The sequence below is a fragment of the Anas platyrhynchos genome, chromosome 3, assembly GCF_047663525.1.
Source record: "Anas platyrhynchos isolate ZD024472 breed Pekin duck chromosome 3, IASCAAS_PekinDuck_T2T, whole genome shotgun sequence".
Lineage (NCBI taxonomy): Eukaryota > Metazoa > Chordata > Aves > Anseriformes > Anatidae > Anas > Anas platyrhynchos.
In genome coordinates this window covers 53,281,166-53,302,337 of record NC_092589.1, presented here as the reverse complement: position 1 = coordinate 53,302,337, position 21,172 = coordinate 53,281,166, and the positions used below count along the sequence as shown (strand labels likewise).

At 43.5% G+C, this 21,172-nt stretch overlaps 1 protein-coding gene and 1 long non-coding RNA gene across 2 annotated transcripts; one reads left to right on the top strand and one right to left on the bottom strand.

Moving 5' to 3' along the window:
- Positions 1-1,769: 1,769 nt before the first annotated feature.
- GINM1 (glycosylated integral membrane protein 1) lies at positions 1,770-20,023 on the bottom strand. Its single transcript, XM_027454355.3, has 8 exons — positions 19,642-20,023; positions 11,683-11,742; positions 11,400-11,496; positions 8,656-8,807; positions 6,505-6,661; positions 5,628-5,758; positions 4,056-4,219; positions 1,770-2,676 (listed from the first exon to the last, which is right to left on the bottom strand). The coding sequence occupies exons 1-8, from the start codon at positions 19,741-19,743 to the stop codon at positions 2,568-2,570; spliced, it is 972 nt and encodes a 323-aa protein (XP_027310156.2). The 5' UTR covers positions 19,744-20,023; the 3' UTR covers positions 1,770-2,567.
- Positions 15,932-18,119, top strand: LOC140002175 (uncharacterized). Its single transcript, XR_011808312.1, has 2 exons — positions 15,932-16,191; positions 17,658-18,119. It is a non-coding gene; the product is annotated as an uncharacterized lncRNA (long non-coding RNA).
- Positions 20,024-21,172: the final 1,149 nt, after the last annotated feature.

Sequence of the window (21,172 nt, the reverse complement as noted above, 5' to 3'; positions counted from 1 at the left end):
ACTCCTTCCAGCCAGCTCCTCTCAGCGCTGCTGCCTGTGGTTCTTGCAGCTAAGCACCGTGCTGTCCCGTGAGTCAAATACGCAGAGACTTGTTTCAGCTGGCAGGCGTGTGCTGAATGAAAGAGCTTATGTGCCTCTCCAGGTGCTGCAAGGCAGGTGAAAAGGGCAAATGGTAATGAAAACTAGGGGTCAGAGGGGAAGGCAAAGGAGCCCCAAGCACACAGTTCTATAAATGCCATTATCACGAACATCTTGTTAATGTACTTAAAATTCACCACTAGGTCATGAGTGACAGCTCAACACAATGACAAGGGGCTTCAAGCTGGCCCGGTGACAAGGCATGGTAGGAAAACATGGAGATGCAGGTAGTGCTGAGAGCTCCTGAGTCCCGTGGTGGACCTGGTGTGATGAACCCAGAAATGCCTCTCAGACAAACCAGCCAAACAACCAGGAAAAAAAAAAAACAAAAAAAAAACTACTACTTTCCTACAGTAACTTCTTGTTTTTAAATCCCTTCCAACTCCTGTGTCTGGAAACTGTGACCCAACAGAACTGGTGCGCAGGCCACTTGCCCTTTCCCAACTTGTTGGCTACGGTAAGGAGTTTTTAAATTGCTTTACAAAATGGTTCAGGCTTGTCCCAGCTCAAACTAGCACTCCTACAGGAGGCAGGAAATTTTTTGACTCGGAAAAAACAGGGACCTGCTAAAGCAGAACAGTGGCACTAACACTTTTTAAGACTTAATAGCTCTGGCTCTGTAGCACAGCAGTGTTGTCTGGTAAATATTGAGCTTCTGTTCAAGATCTACACTATTTTTTCACTTAATTTCCTGCAACTGATGGTAATATTTCTTTCCTTGTGCCTTGTAACCGTGTAGAACACAATACATAAAAAAAGAGGATTATTTAGTCTGGAAATCAGCTAATTTGTGAAGCAGTACCAACACTTCTTCAGGCTTAACCACTCCTTTATATCGCAGCTGTTTAGACCAGCGTTAAATCATGTTGCTGTGCAGGTGCTTGGTTTATAGTTTCACAAGTAAGGATGCAATGAGCACACGCCAACAGCTGCTCAATTTACATCTGTACTGAATTCATCCCATGCTTGTGCAATAAGGAAAAATTCTTCTATGCTGTCTGGCCACTCCCTCATTTTTTCCTTAATTTTCAGCCTTATACAGTGCTTCTGTTTGAACTGTGGTAATGAAGTGGCTAGGTCTGTTTGTGCCAAGCGGCAGGAACACTTCCACATACATGGAAGAGGGCTTTGTTAAAGGCTTGCTTCAGCAATTCTTGTCTGTGCAGTCACCATCCCTGGGCTGGTCTTAACAGAGTTCTTACATTTCACCTGTCATGTTTTTTGTCACCAAATTTCCTTCTTAGTCGAGGTGCCTCTAGCTCCAGCACCACATACGTTTTACGCTGTCGTGTTACCATTGTGGTGGCTCTTGCAGCAGAGCCCAGGGAACGCACTGAGTGTGACTCCGGGCTGTCAGCCACTGATGCCCTGCCCGGACCTGTCATGCTCTGCACCCGGCTGGAGCACCCGTCCGGCTGCGACACCACCTGCAGCCTCGGCTGGACAGCTGGCAAGGGTCAGGGTCCTACTCCCTGAGGGCACTGAGCCCGAGCGTTTTCTGTAAATTAAAATGATGAAAAACTAAAAAAAAAAAAAAAAAAACACCACAACAACAAGTAGTGCCATGGATCTAATACGTTCTGCAAACTGCTGCTCTATGGAGCAAAAGAGGCATACACATAACCACGGTCTAATAAACAATTTAAATGTTTATTTGAAAAATGTTAACAGTACAAATCAGTATGGGAAGACTGAGCCTACTTAGTAAGCCAGTACTTTTGTACATTTTGGGGGGGTGTTGGGATGTCACGCAGTACTGCTGTCACAAATACAAAAAGCACGCTGTGAACGAGCCACGTTACAAGTGCCAACAATTTTTATGAGCGTAAGGGGCCATAAAAGTATAAAGTGCTTGAAATACAAATCTGCCTTTTTTAAGCTTTGTTTTGCACATATGTCAAAGTACTTGAGCAACACAGATGTTGGTAGTGATACTTCCCTTGCAAGGCACGCTCAACCCTATGAGATACAAACCCAGGCTGGGCAGCTTTGTTTCAGCTTGCAGGCACGTGTCATGCTTGTGGAACTCCTCTGTCCTTTTCTGAAGAACGCTCTCTGGAGACTTCAGGGCGCCCTGAATTTCACCAGCTCCCTACTTACAGGACAGCTGAACTGGTTTATCTGTGGGTGTGAAGGCAGCCAGCATCCTGACTTGAGCCGCGAGAAGTGACTTCACAGAAGTTAAAACCAATGGTAACCCTCAGGGTAGAAAGATGTTTTATTCTGAAGCTCTGGAAAAGGCTGGATGTTTATGGAGAGGCACAGGGGAGTCAGCTTTGGGCCTCAGCCTGTGTCCCTTTGCCAAATAATCAACTGACGTAAGTTTTCTTTGTAGGAAACAAGGGGTTAAGATCAAGTGCCAAATTTCAAGTAAACTAAAAATTCATTAATTAAAACAAAACAAAACAAACTCCAAAGTCAGCGCAGTATTAAGTACATGCTTTCTCATCTAAATTGCTTTTCCTGTCTGGAACATCTGAAGGCAAGCTGATGGTTATCACAGGTACAAAGCTGTCTTGATCCAGCAGAAGGATGCCTCTGAAAGGTAAGATTACCTGGCATTAGACAATAGTAGACAAAATAATGCTGCGTTCTAAAAATTACAGCTTGCTCCTGTTTCAGATGGGTCCCGTGACCCAGTCTGTGCATCTGAACTAGCAGCAGCGTAGGCTGTCAGATCAAAGTAGCCTGAAACTGCCCAGCTTTTCAGCTTCTAGGACTGCTCTGACAAGCCACGGACAAGCTGCACGTGCTCCAACTGGACAAGAAAGTCCTGCACGCAGCTTCCTTTTGTCTGTGCTTCCTCTGCCATGGACAGACCGTCAGGCACTGGGCTGAACAGACTGTGTTGGTTAGAACTTTTTTTCTAGTTCTGCTTAGTTCAAAGCTTCACACGTGGCTACTTGCTACTTAAGCTACTTGCTGCTGCGGTACGAACTCTTCACTTTCTGTACCTCTAACAAGTCAGTCAGAGGAAGTACTCCAGTCTGACGGCACGCTTTGTGAGGTGTCATGGGGATCTGCTTTCTCAATTTGCCAACCCTCCATTTTCCTAGCTCTGTTGGAAGCACTAAGACCATTCTTATCCTGTGGTAGATACATAAATTAACCACGCTCAGGGCTTTTCAGAAGCACAGCTGGTCAGTATTATTTGAGAATATCAGCTGTGCTTGCTCAGAGTGAGGATGCACACTTTGCTGTCAGTCATTTCTCCTGAAAGAACATATGGTTCCAAGGATTAGGGCTTGCTGAATTGACTTGGGTTGCTTAAAAACCTTCGTGCTTGCCCATTCCAGCACTAAACCTATACTGATTCTCAGCTACAGTTACCACTTTATCTTTCCATGCCTTGTTTGGGAAACTTGCTTCTCTGAAAAATATTTGTGTTGCTGGAAACATCCCAGCTGAGTGAATAAAGCCACTCACAGACAACCAACCTGATCCATGACCTTTTGCCACGAATGATACTGCCACTTCCTATAGTTTATAAGCTGCCTATACAGACAGATCCTACTTGGAGAAATTTGCAAAGCCAAATTTGAGACCTTTCATAGCTACAGTAATGACTCTAACACTAGTCAATATGAAAGATTTAGGACTGGAATGGTTTAGCTCTAGCTTCTACCTTCCTCTCTTGGAGCTATGTTAATGGTGTCTCAAAACGCAGTCCTTAGAAAATCTGATAAAAATTTGGCATTATGACAACCAAGCTTAAGACATTTCCAATGAAAGATTTGCCTGTGTTCCTCTGAAATGTGTATGCATCAACAGGCCGCCTGGAATGGAAAGTTACTGGCAGCCTTCTTAGTCAGTTGTTGCCCCAGTATTCCTAAAGAACAAGGCTGTTTCTACCTTAAAAGATTTTTTAGTAGTGCTTTGTCTTCATCAGAGAAAAAAAAAATGCAGAAGTTACTTACTTGTTTTCACAGGAAGGGAAGATCACCTTTAAGACTTTCAGAATGAGAGCTGCTCCCACGACTCCAACCACAATGACTTCCATCAAATTAAAGAAGATGGGTAAAGATCGAAACCAGAATCTGCAGAGCCATTTTCTCAAGTCTTCCACCCACTGGCACATCACCTACAACCAAGCAGGTAGATAGAAAAAGACAGGTTGCAAAACAGAGCAGGTGCAGTTTTTGTGGCTACTCCTGAATCACATTGCATGGTGATAACTTTACTTAAATAAATGGATAGATAAATAAATAAATATGCTGAAGTATATGTAAAAGCAGGACGGAGTTGATTGGTGACTCAAACCTGTTTCTTTTACAAAGTTTGGAACCTTCCAACTGAATTACTCTGTTTGGAGGTTTAATTTTTGAGGAAGTGACTCATCCTGGAGGAGTCCCTTGAAAGGAAAGGGAAAATAAAGGGACACTTGAACAAAGAAGGAGAAGGATAGGTTATTTTGGCCTAGGCTTAGGGTAGCTGTGATTACCTAACTATAGGTAAGAGCAGGGAAAGAGTTACTAAAGCCCACGCGAGGGGTAGCAGGTAACTTTCAGCATACTATTTTTGCCATCCTCTTTAATCAGCATACTGTAATGTTGTAATGTGTTTCTTTCAGCCACAAAGGAGGGTGTGGAGCCTAACTCTACCTCATCTGGAACTGAAACTTCTCAAGCTGCTACTGTGTTTCTTAGGGGTGAGACCCATGGCTCATCTCCCAGAGTGGCCTGCATTTGGCCTCTAAGCAATGCCAGAAAAAAATATGTATTTTTAAAAAAAGTCATTTGGAGCTCAACAAGAGTCAAAATCGTTATAAATAGTCTCATATAATGGAGATACCACAATCTACTTTCATGACATATCTGTGAGGTTGCAACATTTCAGGATTTAGACACTTATTTGACTTCAGCTGCAGTAAAAACCCACAATTTCTCACTGCTACAGGGTAATTTAGAAATGGTGTTGTTTTGTTTTTCTTCTTGGTTTTTACAGTTTCCTAGAATCTGTCTGTAACAGCCTATTGTTCTTAGTGTTTGGCTGCGAGGATTTCTTAGACTTCTGTGGAAATCAGTTAGGGTTAGATACCTTACACAACTCAGAATCCTGTTCTTCAACAACTACAAAGCAGCAAAACAGTCGTCTGAGAAGTCACCTACTAGGCTAAGCAGGAACGGCAATTCTTTCCTCAATAAATCTGTTGTTATATGCCATGTTGCTTTTTTTCAAATGAAAAATAGAGGTCCAAAGACAAAGGTCTAGGAATGTTACACACCTTCTTAGTATCTTTAAACGGATGTTTTGGTTGGCCTTTACGCAAAGGAAAATCTCCCTATCTGAATCCTTACAATGCTGTTATGTGGTTTGTTCTGTAAATATCCAAGAAGGAGGAAAACCTGGTATTTGTACATGTTGCTGAAGACAATACTAGAAACAGTGAAGGAAGACTGTTCCCTAAAACTCTAATATTGATTAACTGCCTGCTTTGTCCATGCTGTGTTGCTAGAATTAAAACACCACCACCACCAAAAGCACCCTACCTTGTAGGAAGATGGAGGTTCTATCCTAAGAGGGGTCTCTGGTAACTTGCCAGGTAACGTCTCTTCATCCACTGTAGTTTCTGCTTGCCGGATGAGGTACTGACTGGTGGTTTGCAGTGGGTCCTGAATATCTAAAGAAGAAAAGACAGATTTACTGGGAGGATTATTTTTTAATTTGACTCTCTAATCAAGAAAGCAAAGACATGCTGAATTTCTGTCTTTATGGTACAACTATCCTAAGTTTACAGGAAGATCACAGAAGGAGCTTTTTTTTTTTAATTAAAAAACTGTTTTTTTTTAAACTTTAGCAGTGAACTTGGTAAGAAGCAGCAGTGTTACAATGCAGCCTTTAGATGTGCCCTTAGCTGCAAAATTTCAGCTGTCACCAGGTTTAAAAAGTAATGAACTAGACAAAAATATTCATCTCCTATGAAATCCTTGAGTTTTTGACTAAACTAAGCCAAAATAAGATTAAGGTATCCAGTAGCTTCTCTTGCTTTAAAGTAATTCAATTTTAATAACCACTTTCTGGTTTGGAAGTGACCCAGACAGGTATTTCCTTTGCAGTTTTCTCTTTCAGTCTCAGGAAAAAGGGGGAGCTTTACGGAAATTTCCATAACAGCAAAGAGATAAATTTATTCATGTGAATGTCTGGGTTGCAGGTTTACAAGCACCAAGTAATTCAGAAGAGAACAGATTTAAAAACAAAATGAAATAACCAGAATGTAGAAGAGTGGAATTTAGGTGTAAAAAATACTTCCCTGTTGATCCAGAACTATTTTACTACACAAAACACATGAATAATGTTGCTCCTTTGTCCTGTAGAGCAGTGTGTTAACTATGGTTAAAAATATTATTTAACAGCTAAGAGAGATACCTTTTCCTGAGAGGTTGGGGAGTGTAAATAGTATGTCGTTGTCCCTTGGGATGGAATACAGCATGCTCTCTTTCAAAGGGACAGTGTAGTTTGAATGTCTAAGTACTCTCAGGTCCTTCACTAAAATATCTATTTCTGTTACTTCTTCCTGCTGAACCTGCAAGAGAGGCAAACATACCGTGTTTAAATTTACTGAGTTTAAGGTTAGGATGAAGTAGGCTGGCAAAGAAAATCAGTATGTGACAGAAAACTCCAAGCCATTACGACTGAGACATACAGATGTTGTAACATGAGTCAGTATTCTTTGTTTTTACTTAACACGCTTCCACAGCCTATGCCACATTAAAACGTAGGCTAAACAGACTAGGTCTCACTCTCCCTGCAAAAACGTGTGGCAATCAATCCACGGGTTTTCAATCAAGTCTTATGTAGCTCTTCTTGTCAGGGAGGCATCTGAAAGCACAGAAAGCTGATGTATGTAGTAAAAGGACACACATGAACATTTAGTGTGCTGCTGAGACAAGACTGACACTTCTGCTTTTGCAGTCATGTTGCTTTTTTTCATACAAGTGAAAAAATCCCACTGAGATCACTCATTGCTGCTTTTATTTTTTACCTTAAACTTACACTCCTTTTCCTTGAACTTGTATCATTCAGGGCAGGCAACAACGCAGTGTAGAGTAACTGTTTATTCATATATTCAGTTCTTCTATTACACACTGATGTAAAATAGAATAGTTTTCCTCCTCCTCCAGCACTGCACTGAACTTACTTCATTTAACAACCACTGCAGGCATCATTTACACAGAAGACACTCAGCATAGCTACTACTAGCATTGATAGCTGCAGTGTAAGGCCAAGAACTGACAGAAATCCAGAGTGTCTGTGACTACAACAAGAACTGCAGCAGAGAGATATTTCTACAAGAAAGGAATATGGGTTACAATACAGTTTCACTTGTGTTTTCAGAGCCATAGGCCAACTGTCTCCTTGTGCTCCTAATGTGCAGGACAATGCGATGAAGATGACGATTGTTCCTGTCAGCTCGTAACTAAGGGGAACGATGGAAAGCTTCTGACTTAAAGGAATAAAACAGCATGAGCTTTCTGGTCATTCTCACTGGGTGCCTGTGCAAACCTGATACGCATTTTGATATCCAGTTTAAGATCTGAAATACAGCTCCACTACTGTGTTACAGCTGAACCAAAACAAAGCACATTATCCAACTAACAGTGGGATAAGAACCTCATTAAAAAAATGAAACAAAACCTTCAAACCTCTCAGTGGGATCATCATTTTCATGAACAGAGTAAAATTTTGGCATGATGTAGAGCTGTGAAAAGTACTACATGCTGGGCATGCAATTAATTAAAGATCACTGTTATTATCCTCCTCCTCCTATAAAAAAACGCAGCGGAATATAAGACAGCAGCTTTTCCTTCTATCCAGAACCTTCCTAGTTAGAAAAATAACTACAGCATACAGGCAATTTTGAGAACTTGGCTCTGTACATTTCAAGCTCAGCTGCAATTGTAGCCCCTCACATTCACCAGTATTTGTGCAAATCGGATAGATATGTGTGTTTGTTTTTTTTCTGTTCATCTCAAAAGCCATGTTCAACATCAAGTTTTTTATTCAAATCAATCAATTAGCTTACATACACAGTAACCTAAGGCTAAGCCCTCAGATGGTCCTTCACAACAAGCCCACCTGCTTCATTTGTTGCTGCTGCAAGCCACACGATTGAAATGCTTTGTTAGCTTGGAATAAATAATGGGGAAAAACTCAGAATGAACATATGCCTCTTTTATTAATTTTGTACATTACTTTGAAATTATTTGAATTATTGCTTGTGAGTTTGACTTTCCTTGCATAAATGCACATTTTGAAAAAGTATGTGACATAATGATATTGTGACAACCTTAATGGAAAATCATCCAACTCTTAGCTACTAAAATAAGAACAGAAGCATTAAAACTTGAGTTCTCCTCAAGAAACACCTCTGCTACTACACAGGTTGGTATCATCTTCCTCAGTACTGTGCTAGCTACGCATAAACCTTTTAACTCTTGGTTACTATTTGCCTCTCCTAAATTCAAAACAAAGTGTTATTTTTTGTATTATTTTTATTTTTGCATTATCTTTATTTACCTGTCTTCCATCAATTTCTGTCACTTCTTCCTGGATGACAATCAGCTGCAAATCAGAACTGGATGCCAAAGGCCACTCGTGAACCATGATGCGGACGCTGACGGTTCCCAGGCGCTGCTGATCTGCTGGGTTGCCGAAGCTTCCATTCTCCACTGTTAGGACACAATGTCACAGTTTTCAAAGAGAAACCATCCCAGCCAGAAAGCAGAACTCTCCATGGGGCGAACAGATGCAACTCTAACATACAGCACATGTGCCTTTGCACAGGTAGCATCTCCGTGGGAAAGTCATTACAACCAGGACCACTAGAGCTGGGTTTTAGTGAAGAAATAGGTAGTGAGGAAGCATGTTCCCTTTCATTTCAGTTCTTAGAGCTGGGGCTGGGAATTCACCATTTTATTTTGCAAGTGCTTCAAATGTTTTAAATGAATCAAATGCAGTTGGATTTGATGATCTTTGTATGTCCCTTCCAACTGAACTATTCTATACTAAACCAGAGATGTCCTAGCGATTGTATCAAAGCCCTGACTAGGCTGGTGTCCTTAACATTTCCAGTAACTGCTACTATAAGCAGTTGTTATGTGGGAAACAGATGCCAAGGTTTTTAGCAGTAGATCACCAAATCAAACTCAGAGCAGTCTCATGATACACACAGCAGACAACAGCAGCACTGTACGATCCCCGAAGTGAGGGAGCTCACAAACAATGTGGCCTTTGAGGTTTGCATCGAAGCACCCTAAGCTGCACCCTTTGGCTCCACTATTACTGCTTTCTTATTTCAGTTGTCCGAAGGAGTTCATAAGAGCAATGCCACAGTCCAGACAGCCTCCTGCAAAAACATCTCGATTCATATAACATTCTTCCTCTCCACACTGAAACAAATATGCTCTCCAAAATCACCCTTCTTGAGATATTTGTGTGACATGCATCGCCCTTTCTTTCAAGTGGCTGCCAGAGACATGTTGCTCCTGGGTTCCAGCTCTTCAGCTCTTTCCCACACACACTGCTTGTGCTAGACAAGTGTTGGCTCCCTCATGAGTATTTTTCTGCACCTCCCTCACTCCTCACCATTTTCACGTGGGACTGTGACACCTCAAACTCTCTTCCTACTGAAAAGCCTTCAGCTATTCAACAACCTAACGCTCCACTCGTACACAGAACTACTGTCCGTGTTTCTCCACGAGCTTAGTATCCTTCTCCCAGGTACTATGCCTCACCTTCAGGGGAACTGAGACCCAGGAAAGAAAGAGGGGCTACTCCCAACAGGTGTAAGCTGGAGTACTGACCTCTTTGCTGAGTGTTTTCTGAACTGTAGCAGCAAGCAGGCATGAAAGGAGCAAGGCCACAAATATCCCAAGCAGCTGAGGCTCCCTGTGTTCAACCTCTCCTGTCTGTGTAAGGCTGCTCAGTCCTCACTACGTGCAATAGGAGCTGAAGATGCTCACCCACCTAAACATGACTCTGTGGGAACTTGAGGTGGAAAAACACCAGGAGAATGCTATTCAGGAGACTTGGTCTCTACTGTTCAAGGGCATGAATGTTTGGTTCAGTTTTGCTATTACATACAGATAATCAGGAGCATTTTTTCCACTCTGTTAACAGGTAACGAGTATCTCAAAATTCCTTCAACCTTTTACAAACATTACCTGAATCTGTCATTGATAATTTAGTTAGCAAATAGTAAAACTGTCACTTCACAGGTAACAGACAGGAGGAGCACTTGTTGTCTGGTAGGTAAATGACATGTTGCCGTGTTTTTCTATCCTAGATAGGATAGAAATCTATCTATAGGATAGAAATTCTATCCTATGATAGATAGGACAGAAAACACGGAAGCAATAGGAATGTATCTATCCCAAAAACAGATAAGCAAATTACTGCTCTCCCACTTCAGAAAAGAAATAGTGTCACATAAATAATTGATGACATTTGGGAAGGAAGGGTTCAAGAGACAAGGTCATGGCTCAGAGAAGCAATTTAGAAAAAGCATTAGTACCCTCTAAGTAAACATCTGAATGTAAAAGGAGGATGACCTTAGAAACCAAACTGAAGACTGCTGCACCTGATCCATCAAGAGATCATTCTAGATACAACAGAAGCTTAAATCAAGTAGTTTAATTGCTCTTGCTTAATTAATTATATAGTATGCTCTGTATATCTCAAAAATCACAGCGCTTTCTGATCTTTCACAAAAAGGTATAGCACTGAATCAGTGTTAAAAATAGCAGTTTCAAGATCATCTGAAGTCCTTAACCCCACTACAGGACACTAGCAAACCTGTAGTAATTTGTGCTATAATATCCTATCCAGGAGAAACTTCTTTGTCCAGTGAAGTCAGGCATGAGATAATTAAAAGGTCTTCCCAACATTAATTCATATTTGTGCTATTGAATCCCTTTTTGGATGTATGCCAGCCAGCCTCAGGACACAGCCATTAGCAGGGTGGAGTTGCATCCTTCTGTTTACATTGTCTAGCTTGTAGTGCAAAACACTCTTCTGAAAAGAGAGGCAGTCTCAATTTCAGACGAAACCATTTACATTTAAGCAAATGAATGTGACTTGAGAACAAGATAGTAAGATTTTTTTCCACCCACGTCAGGAGCAAAATTCTCGTAATTTGGGAAATGACTTACTTCTACAATGCTGAAGTTAGCAGAGTACGAGAACACACAGACTTTGGAAGCTTTGGTTACTAGATAACAGGGAATCAAAATACAGCAGGAAAAAACAATGAGAATACTCACATATTACTGTTTGACATGTTATGTGGGCAACCCCGCTTTTCATAGGGAAATCATTTAGATATACCTGTCCATTAGCATAGGTGATATTAAAAACAACCTGAAAGACAGACAGACAGAATGAGTGTGCGGTCCTGCCCCTATGCCACAATTCTGTTCCCAGAGGAACATAATTAATACTGACTGAAGTCAGACAAAACAAAATATTTGCATCCGCATGTGGACTTTGTTTCACTGCGTATTAATTCATTGAATACATAGTCAATAAATGAAAAAACTGACAAACCTGGCCTTTGTGAAATTCTCCATTGCTTTTCAACATCATAACATCGACTCTGATGGTTTCCTGGAAAACAATGATGAAAAGAGAGGTAAGTTTCTATGAGAAAACACAGAAGCAGCTACAGGCCACAAGCAACTTTCACAAGTTATCCTGACAGAATGGCAATGTACCAGTCCCAGAGCACATTGCCAGGCTTTCTACCTTGCAAAGAAGACTATGCTTACTTGTTCCACGTAAGTTTTTTTTTTTTCCTCTTTAAAAATCAAAGGTATTGATGAGATAAAATGACTGCTTCCCCTTTAATACACTTTTAAAATAGAGATACTAATAACCAAACAAAATTCTCAGAAGAACTTGTTATGCATGGATACAGTGGCAGTCTCTCATATTAACTGAAACAGAATTGATTAAGCAAGAGAAAATCAGATTCTTGGTCCCTGTAAAGAGCATTAAGCACTCCACTTACTCTTCAAGATGAAGTATAATGTAATACGTTAGCCTATACTAAAGAACACTCATTTTTGTCAGCAGCAACAGTAATCCTGTTTTTTTTCTTTGGTTATCATTCCTAAATAATGCCACAAAGGACTCCTCCAAACCCACAGGTAACAGGGATTTATTTCCTTCTTTCAAACCTCAATTATTGTAATTTCTTGTTTCCCTCATTTGGTTCTCTCACTTCATCCTTGTCATTTCAGGGGCTCTATTGCAGATGGGACCTCAAATCTCCCAAATCTGACGCCTGACAAAGTCTATATCTGGAAACAAACCTCTCTTGAACATAGACAAAGGTAACAACTGCCACACTGCTCTCTTGAGCCATCTACATAGAAATAATGTTAAAGTCTCTATTTGCCTTTTGGGAATCTTAATTGATTCTATCTGTGTTTAATTTTCCTCTGGAAAACTCCCCTCTGTGTCTTCAGCACCTTTTTTTAGCACTGAGTTTAATTAAGTTTCACACTAAACAACTAAAATTGAGCTGTGTCTCAAAAGCAAGTAGAACTCATGAAAATTTAAAATGCAAGAATGAATGACTTTCTATTTGGGATTTTTAGGCAGGAAATACTCAGAGTACACAGCACAAGTACAGCTCCAATATTAACATTTCCTTAAAATAATGGGCGTTAATCGGTGCACTGAGGTAGCCAGAACTATCGCAAACTGAAAAACAACATCTAAACCCAACGCAGCAGAAATCTGGCTTCGTATGACAAGCATGGTTTTAAATCCGATACAGATTTAAATTAAAAAAAAAAAAAAAAAAGTGCAGATTTAAAAAAAAATAAAGTAGTTTCCTTTGGTTCAAAATGACTTGCCACTGATGTTTCAGATACATTTGTCAAGTCAGCAGGAAAATTCTCTGGCCACTGAGACCAAAAAGAAAATCTCTTTTTTTCTATGCCCCTCCGAGGAAATGGGTGTTTATACTGACTTTTCTCCAAAACTCAAATCTGAGTTATTCATATTAAACTTATCCATTTACTTAGAAAAACGGAGCTCTATTAACGAATATGTAAACCGGGTCAATGATATAACGGTAGGATGTGATCTGTTCTGTCATCCTGCAACTTCCTCGAACCACTTTTTCCTCACATTTTAAGAATGCTGTATATTTAACACAAAAATCCCCTACACGTCTAGCACTTTATTGAGCATCTGGAGCTGTACTTTTAGACTTCCTAGTATTTTCTGCCTGATAGGAATCCAAAGGGCCCAGAGGAGGGACCTTCTCGGCAGTCTTAATGGTCCTTCAGTTTTTGAGCTTTAAATCTGAGCTGCTTTACGCAGAAAGCATTTTGCAATCTTCTTTCACCACCAGCGATGTGACTCACAGAGATTACTAGAAAAAGAAAATGACTGGTAGGCAGCTACTACTGAAAAGGAGGAAAATCCCCCTGCTCTTTGTTTTAGTCAAATGCTGTATTTGATAATGAAGGGCAGAGGGCAAAATAGATACGCTCAGCAACTGGGCACCATATGCCCAAGGTGAAACATACGTGTGGGGATTCATCTTCTTCAAGGCACTTGTCAGTTCTGCTGATTTAGTATCCAAAAACACAGTCATGAATGATGGTACGTACTTAAAGCTTGCACTCAAAGAGTTTATTACATGTTTAAGAAATCAAAATATTTAGGTGGTACACGTCCATGCTGACAAATTTACAAAAAGTAGAACGTAGGATGCAGACAAGTAAGACAGCTGAGCTGACCTAGAGGCCTCTGCCACAGAAAGGCCGCAGGCCTCTTGTATATCATCCTTCCCTCTCCTTTACACCAAGCCAGCAAGCCCTTTCAGCTCATTAAATGGGCAGAACTTCCACATTTTTGCCTATTTCTTCAGACAAGACAAAATGGACAAGAGGCACGGGACTGCTGACGCTGCAGGCCTGAGCTGCCGGACAGGCTCCGTGTTGGGGCTGCCTCTGCCCCTCAGCGGCACGGGTTTGTTAAGCCTCCCCAAAACTCTGGGCTCAGATCAATCCTCTGCCACAGCTGTTACACCATGACCCTTCACAAGCGATGGAGAACTCATAGTCTTGCCTTCCTGTCACCCCCATGGCCAGTCAGTTCCCACATGGAGCCAACAATTTCTTCTCCTGATGACTGCCCACACTCTGCATATACATAGTGGCCTATCTGATTTTTTCAGGCTAGAAGCACTTGCTCCTGAGCTGTCCTTGTGTCCTTGTCTTGCCCAAGCAGTCTCACAAGACTTGGTATGAAACATTTCAAGCAGATCTCAAAGTTTCGGCGCTAACAAATAACTAGTTTTCAACTGTTCCTGCTCCAAATGTTCACAAACTGATAGCCAAACCGCAGCGGGTCCTGCTGTGACCAAACTGCTGTGGCCCACCTCCCCGACCCTACACACCCCATAACAGAGCCTACATGAGGACAAGAGCCACAAGACAGGCCAAACACAGTGAAATGTGGGGCTCTGCATGGTGCACCCCCACCTGTTAGAAAGTGCTCCCATGTGGGACCATCTCACTGTCTTTCCAGTTCCAGGCATGAAGACTCACGGACTTAAGAAACATCCTTTAATTTCAACGCAGAAAACGTTTGATTATCTTAGCATAATGCAATTCACTACTTCAGAAAACAAAAAAAGGCACTTTACATCTTTACGGATATGCCTTACAGCTACACACCTCACTACTAAGGGAAGTAAATAACTCCACATCATTTATTTCCTGTATCAAAAACAACGAAGCCAATCCTGCCGTAACAAAGCCGCTGAGTGCAGGACATGGGCCCTGTGCCGTAATCCACAATATTGCTCTTTTGAGTTCTGGAGAAGCCTGAACTATGAGTATAAGCCTTGTTTGTGTCACCCACAACACATTTTTGAATATTAACAATATCACGAGTGTTTATATAAGTCTCAGACAGTCCTGTAATTTAAAACATTCATTGGGATATTTGAGAAAGCTGCTCTTTGACAGAGTCAGAATTGAAGGACAGCCCCACAAAGCAATTCGGGTCCCCAGGAACCAGGCTGTGCTTTCAACTTACCACTGACACCCATCCCATCGCTCACAGCACCTTAGCCCTCGCTGTGCGGGCGCATACCTTCACACAAAACTCTCCAATTTACACTAGAAATTTACCCATCGTTCTTAATGCCATTACAGGATGTAGAAGGGCCTCCTGGGTTTTCCTAAGGCTTCTCATTGCTGTTTTAGTGCTCCGGCAGTGACATTTACAGTGGCAATGGCCACAGGACCTGCAAAGCAGACAGCACTTCCACCACAAATGCATGTCATTCTCTTCGTGGAAAGCTAGGCTATGGCAGTAATAATGTGGCGATGTTGTGATTTTTGTGAACCTGAATCAACAGCGATAAGCAGGCAGCGATCATTTTCCAATCCTTTCTCTTTAGCCATGTGCTGCGACACAACCCAGGAGGGGTAAGCGGGGCAGCACAACACAGCAGTAGCAGAAGAGCAAGATGACAAAGAATATATAAAGCATCTGACATAATTTAAAAGGGAATATTCATTAGTTCTTAAAGACTCCCCACACCAATGCCACACAAAGCTACAGAGAACGCTTCACCAAACCCCAGCCTTTCATGAAAAATGCCACACAAGACAAAGCCATTTGGTCTAATCATTCAGGAACTTTAAACAGATCTGACTACAGATTCATGAAAAAACCTCTGGCAGGCAGTAGGTACACGCCGTGGTGCAGTGTAGAGCCTCCCCCAGCACAGGCTAACTGCTAAGTCCCGTATCACTCCCACAAAGCCCATCTCCTGAGCGAGCCAGGAGCAGCCAGCCCACTTCAGGCACAGCTGCTCTCTCTCGAGGCTCCCAAACGAGGCTCTGTCTGCGCTGGCAGGCGGCGAAGCGGAGCGGGCAGCACTGGCAGCAGATGGCCCAGCGCCTGGCCCAGCTGCACGGCGGGCGGCACACAGAGCATCCCACAGAGCATCCCCTCGCAGGCACAGCTGGGACATCCCGCCTGCAGCATGGAGACGTGAAGGGAAGGAAGGCTGCCAAACGGGTAAGGAACGGACAAAACTAAAATCTGTTCATAAATATGACAAGAGACTGTGGGAAAGAGTGCTCAAACTAACCAACAGCTAACATCCAAACTCATACCCTTTGAGTCCATATGGAGAACTGGCTCCAAGGAGAGCAACTCTCTATTTATAATCTAGGCTCTGTTCTAATTCTTTCACCAGGCTCCAAACAGCTGTGTTGGAGGATGAGCCTTAGCAGGCCATGTGGCACAGCTGAGTTAGGAAATAGGCATGGTGCAGTCCTTGACAAGTTTGCAGGACGATAATTAGTCCCTCACATTTTACCAGATTTTAGTACAAAATCTGCTCAAACAAATGTTGATGTTATTAAACTGCATGACAACATTTAGGGTATGACAATGAAAACCTGTATTTAAGTAACTGAAGCTGAACTATCCATGTTAGTACACAAATCTAACATGATGCTTTTGCTTCTCTTTACTTTTCTGAACAAGCAGAAAAATAAGCTTCCTCGCTTTGCCATGACTCATAGTACAACATTGCTTATCCCTTCCTTTGCCCCTTGTATGTTGCTAGAACTAATTGCCTTTGCTTTCTCCCTATTAAATCAACTAATGCTATGAATATTTTAACAGGAGTTTTAAAGGTGAATGCTTAGTCTCACATCATCAGGACACAGTTGCACCATACTGCTTTAATTTAATCAAATATACATGGAAAGATGATGTGGTGCCTTTTAACTATAAAGCTCAGAACATGTGCCAGGCTGTTAGTAGGGAACCTGGGATAACGCTATGAAAGAAATACTTCAGCGTGCCACAATTTAAAAGTTTCTTTGATTGAAATACATTACACCCACCAAATCCATACTCAAAGGGCTGATGGAGTGAAGATGACTTTTTTCTGTTGCGAAACAATCTATCCTCATAGAGGTTTCTTGCAGTCAACAACAGCCTGAAAAAATGTTTTTCAAGCAACTGCACTAAAAAAATCTGGTAGGTAAGTAAGCCTTTTCAAAAGTAAACAGTTAAATCTAAATTATCTAGAGACAAATGGAACAAACATCACAGCATTCAGCCCGCTGTGCTTTTAGCCAGCTTTTATCAGCACATTAAAAATAGTCTACAACACAAAATCTAATTCTTGACCTAGCATCAGAAAAGTACAGTCCTTTAACACAAAGATCGGTTATCATGTTGCATGATTCCATGCCTTTTTATATAAACTTATGCTAATATCAATCACTCTGTAATCCAGATTTGCTCATGCAAATTTCAGGAGGAGAAAGCAAAGCTAAAGCACACATGCTAACGTTTTTTTAAAAAAGCCCAGATTTCAAAACAGCTTATTTAAGAAACGACAAGTATTGCACAACAAGGGGGGCGTTCACATTCCGGAGCTCAACAACAGTGTTTCAGACTTACAAAACGCGATTGCACACGTTATTCCAAAATGCCTGTGTCTTTCCTCAATCCTTCCATTACAGGTTTTGTAACATCGTGGACATCGACTTGGAGGTAAACTTTCACACAATGCACAAGAACTACAAAACGTGAAGCTGTCAGAAGTATCCCGCCAGTGTACTCCCAGAATTATGGAGTGCACAGTCATGGTAGCCAAAGAAAAGCTTAAAAGACCACCTGCAGTTCCAAACCTTCCCGAGGAAAGATCCTTCTGCCCCCATGCCATGAGTTGTTAAGCTTGTGGCCTCTGAAGCCAGCCCATGAGTGCTGAATTCCCGTTCTGCCTGTTCCCTTCTTCTCCTACCAGGCTACTTAATATAAATCAGCTCCTGCTCAGACAAGAACAACTCTTCTACTCAAAACTCTTTCAAGATGTGTTCTTCCTTTTACATCAAACATGATCCTGTACTTACAGAAAGAAGCAGTGCAGAAGGAAACATGACTTATTTATATATGTATATATTAAAATTTCAAACTGAAAAAAATAATAGAAGTGCTTGTTCCCTTTCTGACTCTTGAAAGAGCTTTTCTGTACATACTTATGCTACCATGCCACTATAAAGCCAAAAAGGTGCAGATATTTCTAAGCTGGCAAAAACTTTGCTGGCAGACCACCTGAGCAGTACAGCACAAAAGGACAAACCTGTCCCCACAAACAAACAGCACGCCTATGCTTACCAGGCGTTACACCGCAGTTACTCCGTCAGGCTTTACTCTGAAACATACCTACCCTACCTCTGACCCCAAGCTGGCTACCACGTAACCAGCTCAGGCACCCCTGCGCCACGCTCACTCACACCTTCAGACCCTAAGGCAGCATGAGCAGATGTGCCGCCGTGTCTTGTGTAATTGCCCGCTGTGGGGAACAGCTTTAGCGCTACGGAGCTGAAGTTTTGGTGTGAAAGTGTGACAGTTTCTGGATGGAAGATGGTAAGCAATGGTGCAGGCTTATATTATATCCCTCTGCTACTTCTGCTTGCCCAATCCCACATCGCTCTCCTTTCCTCAGAGGGGGATTCACGAAGTACCTGAGCTTTCTCTGCCCTCTCGTACTTCCATGCGCCTGACTTCAAGGACAGGTGCATCCTTACAGATCTCTGAAGACCTAGATCCCCATTTTGAGGAGCTAAGCCCATCTCCCTCCAGAGGCTCACCAGGAGAGGCAGGGACCAGGAAGCGAGCCCAGGATCCTGCTTTGCAGCACAGGATGTGCCAGCGCAGGGCCTGCGCCAGGCTGCCTTGGAATGGCGTTATAGCAGCGCAGGGGCTCTGGAGGAAAAGAAGCCGTAATAAATTCACGCCCGTGACAGCGATTTTGCTATGGCTAGGCAAGTGACTACGAACCCCATCTTCCCTCTGTGGGATCTCACAGCTGGCAGGCCACGATTCCTAGGATCTGAGGAAGATATTTAGTCACGACTTAACCACATGCACCAAAGCAGCCGGTTCTCTTCTGTAAGCCTCGAGGCCACAGCTCCCCCCGTCACGGCGCATCGCTGCATCCCCCCTCAGCACATCCCTGCACAGCACCACAGCATTCCTTCTGCTCCTCGCAAAGCCACATTTAACTCGAAACGGCCCTCACCGGGACACAGCCCGGCTTCTGGACGGGGAAAGCAGCAGCTGGCACGGCGCCCCGCGATGTGCCGAGAGACCCCAACCCGCCTGCGGGTCCCACGCACGGGCACGGACAGCGGGAGGAGCAGCGAGCCGTCACGGCGCGGCCGGGCACCCCGCGCACCGCACCCAAATACCCCCCCACCCCCCATTATAGCTATTTTGGGGGCATTTTAAATCGCATTTACCCCCCCCCAGCAGGGCGCCCTGCGGGCACGGGCAGCGAGCCTTGCCCTTGCCCTTCGCCTACGGGCGGCGGGGCGCTGCCTGCGGGCAGGGGTGGCGGCGCACAGCCCCCCGCCACCCAGCCGAGCCCCCCCTCAGCCCCGCCGGTCCCCGGAGGGCTCCGCGGAGCCTCCCGCCCCGGCTCGGCCCGTCCCGGCCCGGTACCTGGCCCAGCTGTGGAGCGGCGGCCGGGCCCAGCAGCGCGGCGGCCAGCAGCGGCAGCAGCAGCAGCAGCAGCAGCCCGGGCCGGCCCCGCGCCGCCTCCATCTTGCGACCCGGGAACGAAAACAAAGTGAAACACCGCCGGCGGGGCGGGGACGGGGGACGGGCGGCCAGACGGGGCGGTGTGGGGCGAGGGGAGGAGGTAGGAAACGGGTGTGGGGCGAGGGGAGGAGGTAGGAGCTGGGTATGGGGCAAGGGAGGTGGCTGGAGCCGGGTATGGGGTGAGGGAGGCGGCTGGAGCCGTCCCTCTGGTCAGGGCTCCCCTCAGAAGGGCCCCCGCGGCTCGGCAGTGCTTATCGGTGTTGTTATTTGGGATCCAGGAGTGAATGCTTCAGAGCAGGAGAGAGGGAAACTTGACGAGCGCTCAAAGCCACAGGCAAAGAGGGACGCGCTGCGTCTCCGGGTAACCTTACAACAGCGAGGGTGGCAACGAGCAGGTACCCCAGGGAGGTTTTAGTCCCCCCGGGACACAGCAATAACGCCCTGGTGAAGGAGTCTGTGTTCCCACTTCATCTTGCACTGTGACTCACACAGCCGGCAGTGGACACGAAGCATGAAAACCAGAGGTTTGTTATTTCATCCGCGCTGTGCCGTCGTGACACGCTGGTGCAAACATCCGGCATGAGGTACAAGGCGTTGGAAAGGGAAATTTTCATATTGCGAAATGTGTGCTACATGAAAACCTCAAATATGTCATCACTAAATACATTTATTGACAGTAGTTAGTACGATTTTATGTTAGAAAAAATAAAATTGGTTAACTGATTTCCCTCTAATCACACCAGGCAGTAATGCATGAGGAATAAAAGCACAGATGTCTTGATTTCCAGTGTCTCTCTTTAACATCACACAGTTTCTCTTAAATCTGTCCTAAACCTGTCTTTTTTTTTTTTCTTGTTGTAAATCTATTGTGTGCAGTAAATTAAAAGAAAGAGATGAAGGATCCGTTCACTGTGCAGTCTAACGAGGCAAAAATCTACATGTCAGCTCCCCAACATGACATTTTGCCCAGTCGCTTAAGGGGCACATAAGAGTCTCTGGGGACAGGATGGTAGCTACAAGAATGAGACTCTTGTTAGTACTTGCAGTCGTTTGCCTGTGCTGGTGGGAGGAAGTTTAAGTTATGTACATTCCTAACTACGTGTTGCACTCCATGCAAATCAGACTGGAGGTTACGTCCCCACGAGGCTGGTGAATCCTAGATGCACAAAAGCAAGCTACAATGCTCCAGTGTTTTGTGTGTTAAGATGATGATTAACGTGTTTACTGAATGTACCAAAGGCATAAAAATTAATGGTGTCAGAGCGTATAAAAGTACAAGGAAACAAGGCTCGCTGACCTGTTGAATTTACAGATTCAGCAAAGTTCAAGCTGGGTTATCAGCTCACCTCAAGGAATTCAGCATCTCACTGAAACGGAATTCAGGAATACCTGTTCCTTCCTGAACGTCTTTGAATGTCTCCATCTTCAACTT